The 14,116-nt window shown below is 52.6% G+C and overlaps 1 protein-coding gene across 1 annotated transcript; it reads left to right on the forward strand.

The window, feature by feature from the left end:
- Nucleotides 1–7,266: 7,266 nt before the first annotated feature.
- Nucleotides 7,267–9,930, forward strand: LOC142831169 (C-C motif chemokine 17-like). The gene is made up of 3 exons (XM_075940710.1): nucleotides 7,267–7,544; nucleotides 8,768–8,882; nucleotides 9,426–9,930. The coding sequence occupies exons 1-3, from the start codon at nucleotides 7,361–7,363 to the stop codon at nucleotides 9,544–9,546; spliced, it is 420 nt and encodes a 139-aa protein (XP_075796825.1). The 5' UTR covers nucleotides 7,267–7,360; the 3' UTR covers nucleotides 9,547–9,930.
- Nucleotides 9,931–14,116: the final 4,186 nt, after the last annotated feature.

Consider the following 14,116-nt stretch of genomic DNA (forward strand, 5'->3'; position numbering starts at 1 on the left):
GTGAAATCTGCTGATGATTTCACTGCTGCTGACCCTGCACGAACCTCCCGCCGAGCCCCCTACGGCAAATGTTCTGTGACCTGCCGGTCGCCATATTGCTGCTTCGGGGCAGCCAGCGCTCCTGCGGTGCAGGCCGCATGCTCCAGCCTCCAGCAGGGCCTGCCTGCTGCTCAGCCTGCACCCTTGCTTGGTTCATCCCTGTCCCCTGGGGAGCCATTCACACCCTGCAGGGGGTCTCCGTTGCTGGGGGGTGGCAGCCGTGATGCCGGGGCCGTGCTAGCCCCGCGAAGGCACAGGACACCCAATGCCCACTGGTAACCAGGGGAGGGTCAATCCACTGCAATGCAGGCAGAGGTTGCTCTGTCGTGGTAATTTCTTTAGTCCCAGGAGCTGCCCTTGGGATGAGCTGGGAGCCGTGCTGGCCTTCCCCCAGGACATGGCATCTCCCGGTGACCACCTGGAGAACTGCACCTGCCCACAGCCCCTCCTGCTGACCCACGAGGCCTGGGGGGTGAGGTCTGAGGCGGAGCCGCAACAGCTGGAGTGAGCCTAGGAGTGCGGCTGCACCGTGGGGAATGGGTTCTGCAGGTCCCCGGGGCCGGCTGCTCTGTGGCTACCCCCGTTCAGCAGGCCAGAGAGCGCTCCCACTGCTGGCGTGCGGCCGTCAGTGCAGGGCATGAAGAGCGGATGGGGGGGAGGAGCTGGAACAAGGGCTTTACAGCAGTTGTGGATCCATCATTCCAAGGCCACCCGGGAGGCACCGTGACCCCTGCCATCGGCTGCAGGCCTCAGGGCTGCTCTAACCTGTGCCCGGCAGCCCGGCCGCTATTGCAGCAGCTAGAACGACGCTTGTTCACGTTTCTTCAGCCCCCACCCAGGAGAGAAGTGGCATAAAGTTCCTACGTCCGCTCCGTATTGCTCCAGTATTTGCCCTGCTCCGGGGGAAGTGTGGCGGAGCCGGCGGGTACCATGGGGCAGTGGTGGGCCTGAGAATAGGGCCCAGGGAGTTGCAGACAAGGGCCCCTCTGTCAGAGAACTGAGAGGAGTTGGATCTCGGGGGTGGGGAGGGCCACCCTGGGGAGGTTGGGGAAGTATCAGGTGAGCGACTAAACTCTTTGTTCAGAGGGAGAGTCCTTGAGCTGGGTGTGTGTGTCGACTCCCTGCCCGGCCCCTTGGGGTAATCTGCAGCAGGGAGGTGCGTGGCTCTGGGGAGTGGAGGCAGCCCAGGGGGAACAGAGAGATGGCGCGAAGAGCGAACGCGTGAACCCACCTGGCTTTCCAACACCTTTTCTCTGCTTGGCCGTCACGGCAGGAGGCAGGAGAGCTTGTCGTAGGGTTCTGCAGGGAAATACCGAGGCAAACTCAGTGCTTGGTTGCCCAGGCTGCTCCGCATTAGCTTCTCTGGCTGCACAGGTCGACGTGAGCCCAGAACTCAGAACAACGTGCGCAATATCAGGAAGTGCTGAGGGATTCTGATCTCATTTCCATGGACTCCATAGGGTCGCTCTGGATTTATCACTGTTTAAAGGATCCTGGTCCAAGGTTCGCTCTCCCCCACACCCAGGAAAGGGGAACCGGCTGCCTGGACCAAACACTGCTTCAAAACAGATGTTGTGATTTCAGCACTTCTGCTTTCACTGAAGTGAAATCTGCTTAATTTCTATGTAAAATCTCTTCAGTTGTTCCCTTCCTGACTTTTCTTCTCATCCAAGGGTTCTAAAAGAACTCAAATGGGAAATTGCTGAGCTATTATCTGTGGTTTGTAACCTATCCTTTAAATCGGCTTCCATATCTAATGACTAGAAGGTAGCCAACGTGACACCAATATTTAAAAAGGGCTCTAGAGACGATCCTGGCAATTACAGACCAGTAAGTCTAACTTGAGTACCGGGCAAATTAGTAGAAACAATAGTAAAGAATAAAATTGTGAAGCACGTAGAAGAACATAATTTGTTGGACAAAAGTCAACATGGTTTCTGTAAAGGGAAATCCTGTTTTACTAATCTATTAGAGTTCTTTGAAGGGGTTAACAAACATGCAGACAAGGGGGATCCAGTAGATATAGTTTACTTAGATTTTCAGAAAGCCTTTGACAAGGTCCCTCACCAAAGGCTCTTGTGTAAATTACAAGGCCATGGGATAAGAGGGAAGCTCCTTTCTTGGATTGAGAACTGGTTAAAAGACAGGAAACAAAGGGTAGGAATAAATGGTAAATTTTCAGAGTGGAGATGGGTAACTAGCGGTGTCCCCCAAGGGTCAATCCTGGGGCCAATCCCTTTCAACTTATTCATAAATGACCTGGAGAAAGGGGTAAGCGGTGAGGTGGTAAAGTTTGCAGATGATACCAAACTGTTTAGGATAGTCAAGACAGAAGCAGACTGTGAGGGACTCCAAGAAGATCTCACCAAACTGAGTGATTGGGCAACAAAATGGCAAATTAAATTTAATGTGGATAAGTGTAAAGTAATGCACATCGGGAAAAATAACCCCAAATATACGTACAGTATGATGGGGGCAAATTTGGCTACGACAAATCAGGAGAGAGATCTTGGAGTTATCATGGACAGTTCTCTGAAAACTTCCACACAGTGTGCAGCGGCGGTCAAAAAGGCAAATAGGATGCTAGGAATTATTAGGAAAGGGATAGAAAATAAGACCCAGAATATCTTACTGCCCCTGTATAAAACTATGGCACGCCCACATCTTGAATACTGTGTACAGATGTGGTCTCCTCACCTCAAAAAAGATATTTTGGCCTTAGAAAGGGTTCAGAAAAGGGCAACTAAAATGATTAGGGGTTTGGAACAGGTCCCATATGAGGAGAGGTTCAAACGACTGGGACTTTTCAGTTTAGAAAAGAGGAGACTGAGCGGGGATATGATAGAGGTCTATAAAATCATGAGTGGTGTGGAGAGGGCCTATAAAGAAAAGTTATTTATTAGTTCCCTAAATAGAAGAACTAGAGGACACCAAATGAAATTAATGGGTAGCAGGTTTAAAACTAATACAAGAAAGTTCTTCTTTACACAGCGTGTAGTCAACCTGTGGAACTCCTTGCCAGAGGAGGCTGTGAAGGCTAGGACTATAATAAAGTTTAAAGACAAGCTAGATAATTTCATGGAGGTTAGGTCCATAAAAGGCTATTAGCCAGGGGATAAAATGGTGTCCTTGGCCTCTGTTTGTCAGAGGCTAGGGAGAGAAGGCAGAAGACAAATTGCTTGATCGTGTCTTCTGTCCACCCTCTCTGGGGCACCTGGCGCTGGCCACTGTTGGCAGACAGGATACTTGGCTAGAAGGACCTTTGGTCTGACCCAGTATGGCCGTTCTTATGTTCTTATGTTCTTATGGGACTTAGCCTCCTTGCTTCTTGGGATAGGAGCCACTTCCCCTTGTGTTCTGGAAAGCGCCTTGCTCGCCCGGGCACTGCTGAAAACACAGGAGTCATCCCACAGCAATGAACAGGAGCGTGGCTCCCATGGATACTCCCAGTCAAACTTTCCCCTCTCCCCGCTGTGCAGGCTCAGGGTATGTCTACTGAAAAAACTTCTTCCTAAGATCGTCCACACTGCCAAAGCGCATCGAGAAATCAATCTGTTTTTTTGAGAGACAGCGTCCAGACTGATTGGACGCTCTCTTGCACAAAAGGCCACCCAGAACCACTTCAGCCAGGGCTTTAGGTCACCAGCTGCTTCCGAGTGCCGGCGCCGGAGCCTTGCAGAGACACGCGCTGAAAGGGACCCCGCCGGGCAGCCGTGTCTCTGCTCCTGCCGTGCGCTTGCTACCTCTGGGCGGGACAGCAAAGCTCTCGCAGTGCCTGCTGTGGTTGCCCTGCTTTTTTGGATGCCACAGCTTTTCTCTTGGTGCCATGGAGCCGGAGCTGCCCCTGGGCATGCGATGGCCTCACACGGCCATGCTGAAGTTTCTGCAGCACTTTGTGCCAGCTGCCTTCCTGGTCCTGACCGAGCTCCACCCTGAGTTCATTCTGGGGACCCTCTCTGTGGGTGTGGGTGCTCCACTCTAGCAACCGCATCTCCCTGTGGAGAGGCTTTTGTGGAGGCTGGACACCTGTTCCGAGTGGTGGGACCGGCTGGTCATGGAGCGGTGGGACGACCAGCAGTGGCTCCAAAACTTCCGCATGCGGAAGTCCACCTGTTCGGAGCTATGTGCCTGACTCGCCCCTGCCCTCTGACAACGCGACACCCACCTGCGGCCTGCCGTCCCCTGCGGCACCTGAAGCCCCGGGCAAGAGATGGGGCGACACTCCCATGTGTAACCTCCCCTCCATTCAGGATCGCACCCTCCCCTCCAAGGATGACATGGGCCTATATTTGAATCCCTATAGAATTCAGTGCAACTTTTCTACCATTCAAACAAAGAGAATGGACGACTGTTTTTCTACATGTTGTTCCTCCAGTTTCCCAAGCAACACCGGGTAACTCCAGCTGGTCAAATACAAAGCTCAAATGTACAGATATTCATTTCGTTCAGGCTAAGTGCAACCATTGCTCCCAGGAGGAATGAAACTGCGACCCCTATTGATCAGATCAAATACAATAAAAATGGAGGATTCAATTGCCAAACTCAAGCAAATTAGCCTCCTATAGTCATATTCTATGCAATAAATTCACCACCCTGAGCAGCCCTCTCCTGGTCACAGCCTGCTCCCTAGGGCACTGCCTCCCAGGCTGGACTGGATGCACCCCTGTGTCCACACCCTGCACGTCATTGTACAAAATCTGCCTTGGGAGGTGTCATTTGAATTCCCTGCCCAATAATACGGTGCAATGCATGTAGCACCCTTACGGGTAAAGACAGGGAGCGAGGCTGGAGCCATTGCTGCCATGTGGGCAAGTGGGGAATGAACAAACCTGTTTCTCAAAGACACTGGACACGCTCTAGCCAGGTGTCGAAGCTGATGGCCAGTCACTGGGCAAGTGGCCATTGTGCGGCAAAGAAGAGGACCCAACCCCCCCCCCCAAGGTGACATGGCCCATCAATATTTCTTTCTTTTCCACATATGATGACAAAGGAAGTGTCCATGTGACGCTGGGAGAGATCCTGACCTGAACTGTGATCAGCCCTATTGCTGAAACTGGGCTGGGCAGTAACTCTCTTTCAAGTAGCACACCTGTAACAATATGGCTTTTCTGTAGCCATGTTGCAAGGCCTGTGCTAGGCACATACTCACGTTCCATCTACTTTGTGTTAAAAAGTATCACACCAGGCTGTGAGGAGGGGACTTTCCGCTGTTAGCTCGCCCACTGTCACCAGATAAAGAAACAGATCTCAAGATAGGTAAAGAAAACTTAAGTAACACCATTCTGTCTTGCAAGAAACTGCTTATCACTAGAGATTGTTGTGGAATCCTCATTCTATGCTCATTGTCATTACAATTATTAATTGTCTGTGTGATCTCTGTCTGGTTTATAACTGTTTCTGTCAGTTGTATAATTAATTTTGTTAGGTGTAAATCAATTAAGGGGTAATTTTAATTTAAGTTAGGTAATTTTGTTATGATTGGTTAGTAAAATTATACTAAAATAATTGGTTAAGGTCTAGCTAAGCAAGAGTCAGGTTTCATTATATAAACTGGGGTCTAAGAAGAGGAAGATCAGAAGTAACAGAAGGAAGAAAAGGCTGGAAGAAGACTAGGAGAAGGGGGAAGACCTGGAAAGAAGAACTCACCTCTGGGACACAGCCTAAGGCCAGAGAGACTGATATTTCCTGGCCAACAGGGGAAGTCTACTTGCACCCGGATTGGTGAGCATGACACCGTGTGCTTAGCATGTGTATTCTGCTTGTCTGGGAATTGTCAGTAAATAAAGGATAAGGATATTACTGTATGAGGCTCTTTCAGTGGCTAAAGATCCTGAAAAACCCGCCGGAAGATGCGCCCTGAGCCATAGGAATTGGGTAAGGGGGGTGTATAAATTAACAGGGTTGCACCTTGAGCCCTAGGAATTGGGTAAGGGGGGGTGTATAAATTAACAGGGTTGTACCTTGAACCCTAGGAACTGGGTAAAGGTGTGAGTCCCTCCTCGTGGAATGAGGAGTACAGCTAGTTCAGATTAGGAAGCCTAATCCGAACTAGCTACTCCGTGCCACGTGTAGCCGTGCGGCACGGGGTTCGAACTAGCCGGGATTTAAAAATGGTGGCGCCCGGCTTATGCAAATGAAGCCTGGGAAATTCAAATCCCGGGCTTCATTTGCAAGTGCGGTATGCCTACATTACCCTCCTACTTCGAAATAGGAGGGTAGTGTAGACATACCCTACAGTGTGGAAGGGATAGCGAAATTTGTGCGGGAAACAGATTTGGTGGAGAATGCGGGCAGCCTAAGGTCGTTTAGACCGAATTCATCCAGCCAAACACAGTAACAGCAGAGTACTTGTGGCTTTGTGTCAAGGGGTCACCGCCTGCTTGGCAGAATAAAGCAACAGGAGGGAATGGAAACTAAGCGAAGGGACCAGGAGGGTGGGTATTAGCTGAGGGGCCCCCTCTCCTTGCTAAATGGGTAGCAGAACAGGGTCCATGCCTATGGGGACAAGATTCGTTCCAGGGGAGGGATGCCCTGGATTCTGCATGTGAGGGGTTTGAAGCGTTCTGCAAGTGCATGAAACCGAAACAAAAGGAAAGGCCTGTGAAAGCAGCAGCAGCCTGGGCATTGTGGAAAACCGTCACCAATCTCTCCATCCTGGTAGCACTCCAGGAAAGACAACTAGAGGTTTACAGATTTGATTTGGCTATAGTCAAGGACATGCTGGCTCGGTATAAGGCATCTGAGTGTGCCAGTGTAGCCTCAGTATTACAGAATGCAACCACTCTGCAAGCAAAAATGGGAGACTGTGAACAGCTAAGCTCAGAGTGGAAAGTCTGGGTAGTGAGCTCTCTGCATTGCAAAACCTGCAGGAGGATGCGCCCTGAGCCGTAGGAATTGGGTAAGGGTGGGTGTATAAATTAACAGGGTTGCACCTTGAGCCCTAGGAACTGGGTAAAGGTGTGTGTCCCCACAGTGTGGAAGGGATGGAGAAATTTGTGCGGGTAACACACTGTGGATACTGTCCCCTTACAGGATCTAAAGTCGCTGACCTGTGCAGGAAAGTGCTGGGTGGTGCAGAACACATTCTGGGACTGGGAGTCTCTGTGGGGGCCACCCCGCGAGAGGTAGCCATAGCGGTCGGAAGCCAGGCTGGCTGAGCTCACTAGCTAGTTTCCTGCGAATGCAGAAGTGATGTGTTCTCTTTTCCAGTGCTGTTCCTGGGGGTCCTTCCTCTTGAGTTAAAATCAGACACATTTTGTGGAATCTCGCCCTGCTTCCTGGGTTGGTTTTTCTCGTGAACTCTGGGGAAATTCTCTGAACCATGGCTTGTGTGGGCTGCACAGACAGAATAAATTGCCTGGTGTGGCCGCTCAGATCTAACTTCCCAGCCAGCAGGAGAAGAGCGGAGCGGAGCAGAGAGCCCACTCCACTCCACACCATGATCAGCCTGAGGACAGCTCTGCTGGCCACCTTCCTCCTGGCCGTTTCGTATCGATATGTAACAGGTAAGTAGGACCCTTGGGACGGGAGCCGCGCTCAGCTCCTGAGCTGGTGTAACAGGAGAAGTTCCACTGAAATCTACGGCGCGATGTCCCTTTACATCGGCCAAGGTTCTAGCCCCGAGTGTCTGGAATTGCAGCAGGGGCTGTTGGGAGGGTTATGGAAACCACCCTGGAGACAACTGGAAAAGGCACAATTCAGTGCTGAACTGAGCCGGTCCCGCTCCCCACAGAGTCAATAGAAACTGCGCCCACTTCTGGCAGGGCTGGAGATGGTTAAGTTTTTATTCCTTCTCTTTTCTGATGAGGTTTGTCAGTAAATAGGATCTGTGTTTAAGGGTTCATCTCCTCTTGCCACTAGTCCCCCATTTGATTGCCACAATCCTGCTGTCACCTTCTGATCATTCCCAGGTCAGGTAACTGTGACAGGACAGACTCAGGATTCTGACTTTCATGGAAGGATCCTTAAGTACTGGAGAATACAGGGAGAGAAAGCCAGACTAACACACACCAGCAGATTTATTTCTGGCCTTATATGTAATGGCAACAGATTATTTGTACCACTGCCCCCTACAGGATGGAATTAGAGTTATTCAACCATGTGCTAGGTGTCCCATACTGCTGACAGTTAATGGGGAGTCTCCCTTAGTTTAAGCAATACAAAGCTGGGCTTTTTTTTGAAGCAGAAGTTTCTGTCCCACATTTTCCAAAGCAAGAAGTTAGTTTGGATACCTAAAATTCTGGGAACACTAAAAAGTCATTTTAAAGAGGCCTAATTTTCAGATGACTGGTGCTCAGCAATTTCTGAAAATCAGGTCTCTTGAGGGCATGTCAGGTTGTGCACCCACAACCGGAGACACCTGAAATCATAAGGCACTTTGGAAAAGCCTGGCCAGAGCTGAGCTCTATCTCAGGGTAGCTATGAAATTCATTGTAGCCACAGTGCACCCCAGAGCAACACCAGGGAAGGACCCCATGGCAGGTGTGTTCCCAGCTACACCTTTGTGCAGTCAGACACTCTGAAACTTAATTGTGCGCGGTACCTGCATGTTCGTCTGGGAATCCCCATCCCTGGAAGGCAGTGGGAGGTGGGGCTGGGGGGCTGGGGTTGAATATCAGCCACAGTTCTCAGTCTTAATGCAGTTTTCAGAGGCGACTGAAAGGGAGAGCAGAGAGCTTGAGAAAGTGCAAGAACAGACTTTGGTATTCACCAGCTTTCTCTTTCACAGCGAGACCTGACACTCCCAAGGAATGCTGCTTTGATTACGTGACTGGCCCAATTCAGTTCACTAAACTGGTGGATTTCTACAGGACTTCCAGCGACTGCCACTTACAAGCTGTCGTGTAAGTAGCATCCATTCCCTCCAGGGCTGATTCTCCCGCTACCCCGTTATGGTGCCCCTCACCAGCAAGTCAGAGAAGGTGTCAGCCTGAGATTCCAGCTGTCACATCAGGTCACAGAGATGACTGACGGCCATGAAGTCAGGCTCTGCCCCTATGTATGGGAGGTTTTCTTTATACACAGTGCAGGAGCGGGCAATCTCCAGTAGTGAGAAGGGTCATTAGGCTTGGGGCAGGGTGTTATAGGCACAAATAGCCTAGCAGGATTGGAGAGGTTGAGCTATCTGCATGAGCGGTGTCACACTTATGGATAATATTTTGCATTACAACTGAGCAAAAGGCCCCAGTGTAGATCAGGGCCCAAATTGCTGGGTGCGGTAGGGATGTATATAAATTACAGTCCAGGCCCAAAGAGTTTTCAGTCTAAATGCACAAGGCAGACAAGGGCGCGGGAAACTGGTGCAAGAAAACGAAAGGGCATGACGTTTCCAAATACCAATACAAAGGTGCCCCTCCTTACTGACTCCCTTGCTTTTCCGTTTGCAGGTTGGAGACCCGTGCTGACCGCAAGGTCTGTGCTGACCCCTCAAAGCCTTGGGTGAAGAGAGCAATCAGCCGCTTGGAGGCAAAGAAGGAACAAAAATCACAGTCAGCGCATCGCAGATAAATGCTCCGCCCAAAGCCCCGGCAGAGCCTGCTACTTTCTGCAATCTCTGCTCTTTTCTTCATTCCACCTACCTCACTGGACTGTTCTTGTTGCAACACTGACAGATGGACAAACAGCTCAGCTGTGAGAGCGCGAGCTAGCCGTGTGCATGTAGAGGAAGACACTCTGGGCAGGACAGCCGCAGAGGTTGTTTTAGAATCTTTTTGTCTTTGCAAGAACAGCCACAAGCTGTTACAGGCGCACAGATATTAAAGCTCCATTGCTACCCTCTCAGTGTTGGTGACTGTTCATGATCCTCACGGGTTGGTATTAACGGCTCCTAGGGCTACAGTTTGCTGATTCACTGAAAGACCCACAATCAGGAAGTGGGGACATAGGGGGGCAGAGGCGGGGGACTCCTTTCTGGTGACCTTCTAGGCCGGTAGAGGGCTGGCCCAGGGTAGGAATTTCTTTTATAAGGCACCACCCAACCAAAGGCAATTCCTCATGGCCCATGGCAACTGGTTCCCTGCCCGAGAGGTGTTTGACGAGGGGAAGCTCCAGAGCAGTGGGAGGCTGCCTGGCCTCCAGCTTCTCAGCTCTGGCACCTGTCTGCAAACATGGTGCCTCGGAGTTTAGCGCAATCTTTAGACAGGGCCGGGGATGTGTCCTCCCCACATGTGACTGCACTGCCACGGCCGGGCCATTTTCCTGATAGGTCTGTCCCGCAGATTTCCCTCCCTGCGCCTCCGCTGCACCCCTTTACACCCCATATGTCTCCGCACAACGGAGGGGCTGCCATTTCTCTCCAGGAGGCTGCGTAGAGGTTTGGAGGGTCGGGAGTTCAGCGGAGCAGCGGGAACCCCCAGGTGTACAACCACAGCTGTAGGGTAGCAGGCTCCAGGATCCCTGACTATTCCATGGGCCTGAGGGGAGCCATAAAATCCTCTGAGTGTATTTCTGTGTCCATAGAACCCCTGCCTGCTGCTGGCAGAATTCAATTCAAACACAACTGATGGAACCCACCCCCCCCCCACACACACACACTTGGGGGGAAGGAGATGTTTGACAGCCCCAGAATTCATTGGGCAGTGGTGGGATGTTTGCCATCTGAATAGCTGCTTTGGGGGGTTACAGGCTGCCCAGGCCACAGGCAAAGCTGGGACAAGACACGGCGTCTCCTGACTCCCAGGCCAGCGCCCTGTACTTTAGGCCAGACTGTCGTCCCGTGGGCCGGGGGACAGCTGAGCTTCTCCAGGCAGTGCTTACACAGGAGGACACAGCCCGGCAGCCCACCCTCTTCCCCCCAGCTCCCCGGAAAGAGGCCCTGCCTGTCAGCAGGGATTGTAGAAACTCCTCTCCCTCCTCAGCGTCTCGGCTAAACCCAGCCACCCCGGCCCCATTTAGGGTTGCCAGGTGTCTGATTTTGAACTGGACAGTCCAGTATTTGAGCTTTCTGTCCAGGAAACAAATTGAGAAAATACTGGACATAGCAATGTCTGGTATTTTCTAACTAAGTACATTTTATTATCAGGAGTATCAGTACCTAGTTGCGTACTGCCTGGCCGGTAGACACATTCACACTGTGTGAGCACGTCTACCAGCCAGGCAGTACACAGCTAGGGTATGTCTACACTAACCACCCTAGTTCGAACTAGGGTGGTAATGTAGGCAACCGGAGTTGCAAATGAAGCCTGGGATTTGAATTTCCCGGGCTTCATTTGCATATTGCTGGGCGCCGCCATTTTTAAATGTCCGCTAGTGTGGACCCCGTGCCGCGCGGCTACACACGGCACGGACTAGGTAGTTCGGATTAGGCTTCCTAGTCCGAACTACCGTTACTCCTCGTTCCACGTTCCACGAGGAGTAACGGTAGTTCGGAATAGGAAGCCTAATCCGAACTACCTAGTCCGTGCCGCGTGTAGCCGCGTGGCACGGAGTCCGAACTAGCGGACATTTAAAAATGGCGGTGCCAGCAATATGCAAATGAAGCCCGGGAAATTCAAATCCTGGGCTTCATTTGCAACTCCAGTTGCCTACATTACCACCCTAGTTCGAACTAGGGTGGTAGTGTAGACATACCCCTACGCAGTAGAGAGGAGAGGAGAGGAGATGGGCAGGGCCGGGGCGGGATGGAATCCCCGGGGCCGAAGTTGCCCGTGTCCCCTGCTGGGACTGTGCACAGGACAGGCAGCACCCCAGGATTTGCATGTGCCCGGGTCAGCCCTGCTCCCCGCCAGCTGGTTCCCCCCGGCCAGCCCCACTCCTACCCACCCTCTCCCGGCCAGCCCTTCTTCCTGCTGACTGGTCTCCCCCTCCCCCCCGCCGATATCCCCCTAACCCCCTCCTGGCCAGCCCTGCTTCCCGCCAGCTGGTCCCCCCCAATCTTTCCCGGTCAGCCCCACTCCTCCTGACCCCCTCCCGGCCAGTCCCCCCCTCCCGTTCTGTAATCACGTGTGTCCGGTATTTTTTAGCAACCCATCTGGCAACCCTAGAGAAAAGACCCCCACCACACATGCCCCATAAGCAGGGCGATATGCCAGGGCAGCGTGAGCTGGCTAGGGTGCGCAGCACAGACCAAGCGGACCCTGTTGATCTCTAAGGCGGGAGGCCGACAGGATGAGCGAGGGTTGGTAATGGATGGGATTGCGGCCCACACATGCCCAGGGAGCCAGGCTGAGTCCAGCTAACAGATACATGTGCTAACATCTCAGCACCAGGCTGGGGCTCTGAGCCTGATTCTCGGGTGCTAGTGCTGAAGTGCTTTGGGTCACAGGTGCGGGAAACGGGGTGCTGGAGCTGCTGCAGCATCCCTGGTTTTGTGCCCGACGTCCTGGCTGCTGTCCGGAGATTTCACTGCGGGCCCTGCATCCTGTTTGACTGCCAGCCCCAGAATCCTGCTTGCCAGCCCCACATGCGGAGCTCCCAGCTGCCTGCCTGGCATTCTGCTCTGCAGCCGGACCTGCATTGGGATTGTGGGGGGCGTTCCTGCTTACCCAATGCCCTTCACCCAGGGGCTCGGCCACTGGCCCGGGGTCCCAGCTGTGAGGGGCACAGTCGGGGCTTAGGGCGGGGGTGCAGCTCAGCAAGCCCAGTCCCAGTATTGTTCCAGCGCCGCGGCTCTGGTTGTTCATGCAGCCATGCAGAGGGCCTGGGCTGTTTGCTGCTCTCAGAAAGGGAAAAGTGCTTGGAGTGATCCCAGCATCCAAAGGACACTCCAGAAACATTCCGGAGCGTGTGGTTGTGGGGGAGGCCTTGTGTAAGTCACGATGGGCGGGGCTATATTTGCATGCCTCTCCCGTTTTGCACACCTCTCCCCATCCCTGGAGTAGCCCTGAGTTTATCCCCCTGTGGACAGCACAGTTTGGATGGAGAGGCAAGTGGCCAACCTAGATAGGCGTGCTGGCTGGCTGCAGGGCCCTGATAGCAAGCGATTCTGCAGGGGAGCTCTCCTCAAGGGGCCTAGCAAACGACGGAGCCGCACGATTGCACCAGGGCCGGGCTGCACTTATCCCCTCAGGAGAGGGGCCGGATGCGGGGTACACGTCGGCCAGTGTCCCCTGCTGAGGAGCTGCGGGTTCCCTGAGCTGCTCCAAACACAGGACACCTCAGCAAATGAAGGCAGCTGCCAGGGGCTGGAACAAACCAGTGGGCACACTCTGAGGGGTCGGGCTCTTCCCTGTGCTGATGGTTCAGTCCCAACATGGGCAGAGGCGGCTTTTCCTAACTTTGCCCAGTAGCAGTTCGTTTGCCATTGCTGAGCCTCTGCTGCCCACGTCTGGCCTGTCTCCAGCACAGCAGCCCATTCCCATTCCACGGCCCCGCAGGCCGACTGACACCAGCCGCTCTCCCGCCCTGCAGGGCCCGTCGCTCCATTGGCCTCCAGCTGCAGAAAGTCTTGTAAACTGAGCCTGGACTCTGAGGATCAAGCTGGGCTTTTTGCTCCTTCCGCCTCATTGGCAGCACTAAAGGGCCAGCAGGTTCACTTATGGTCCCAGTCATGGCTCAATTCCCAAACCTGGCACTTTGAGTGTGGATATGGGGGCCGGCTAGCAGAATAAACTCCGTAAGAACCTGTCTCTGTAACTCTCAGAGACAAACTTATCTGGTCCCAGTTTCCCTGGGACCCAAAAGAAAGACAATTGGTCGCTGCCCCCACCAAGTGTAAATAATAAAAAAAGCCCTTTCCCAGGAAGAGATCTCTTGGAATCCCGTCCCTGAGGCAAAACTCTCCCCCTACCCGCAACCTCCATTTTGCTTGGAGTTGGGAAGAGTAACAGAGGTAATCTGAAGCAAAATGCAGGACAATGTAGCACTTTAAAGACTAACAAGATGGTTTATTAGATGATGAGCTTTCGTGGGCCAGACCCACTTCCTCAGATCAAATAGTGGAAGAAAGTAGTCACAACCATATATACCAAAGGATACAATTAAAAAAATGAACAAATATGAAAAGGACAAATCACATTGCAGAACAGAAGGGGGATGCGGGGGGGTGGGAAGGGGGAGGAAGGAAGGTAAGTGTCTGTGAATTGCTGATATTAAAGGTAGGGAGAGTGGGATGTTTGTGAGTTAATGGTATTACAGGTGA

The sequence above is a fragment of the Pelodiscus sinensis genome, chromosome 12, assembly GCF_049634645.1.
Source record: "Pelodiscus sinensis isolate JC-2024 chromosome 12, ASM4963464v1, whole genome shotgun sequence".
NCBI classification, from domain to species: Eukaryota; Metazoa; Chordata; order Testudines; family Trionychidae; genus Pelodiscus; species Pelodiscus sinensis.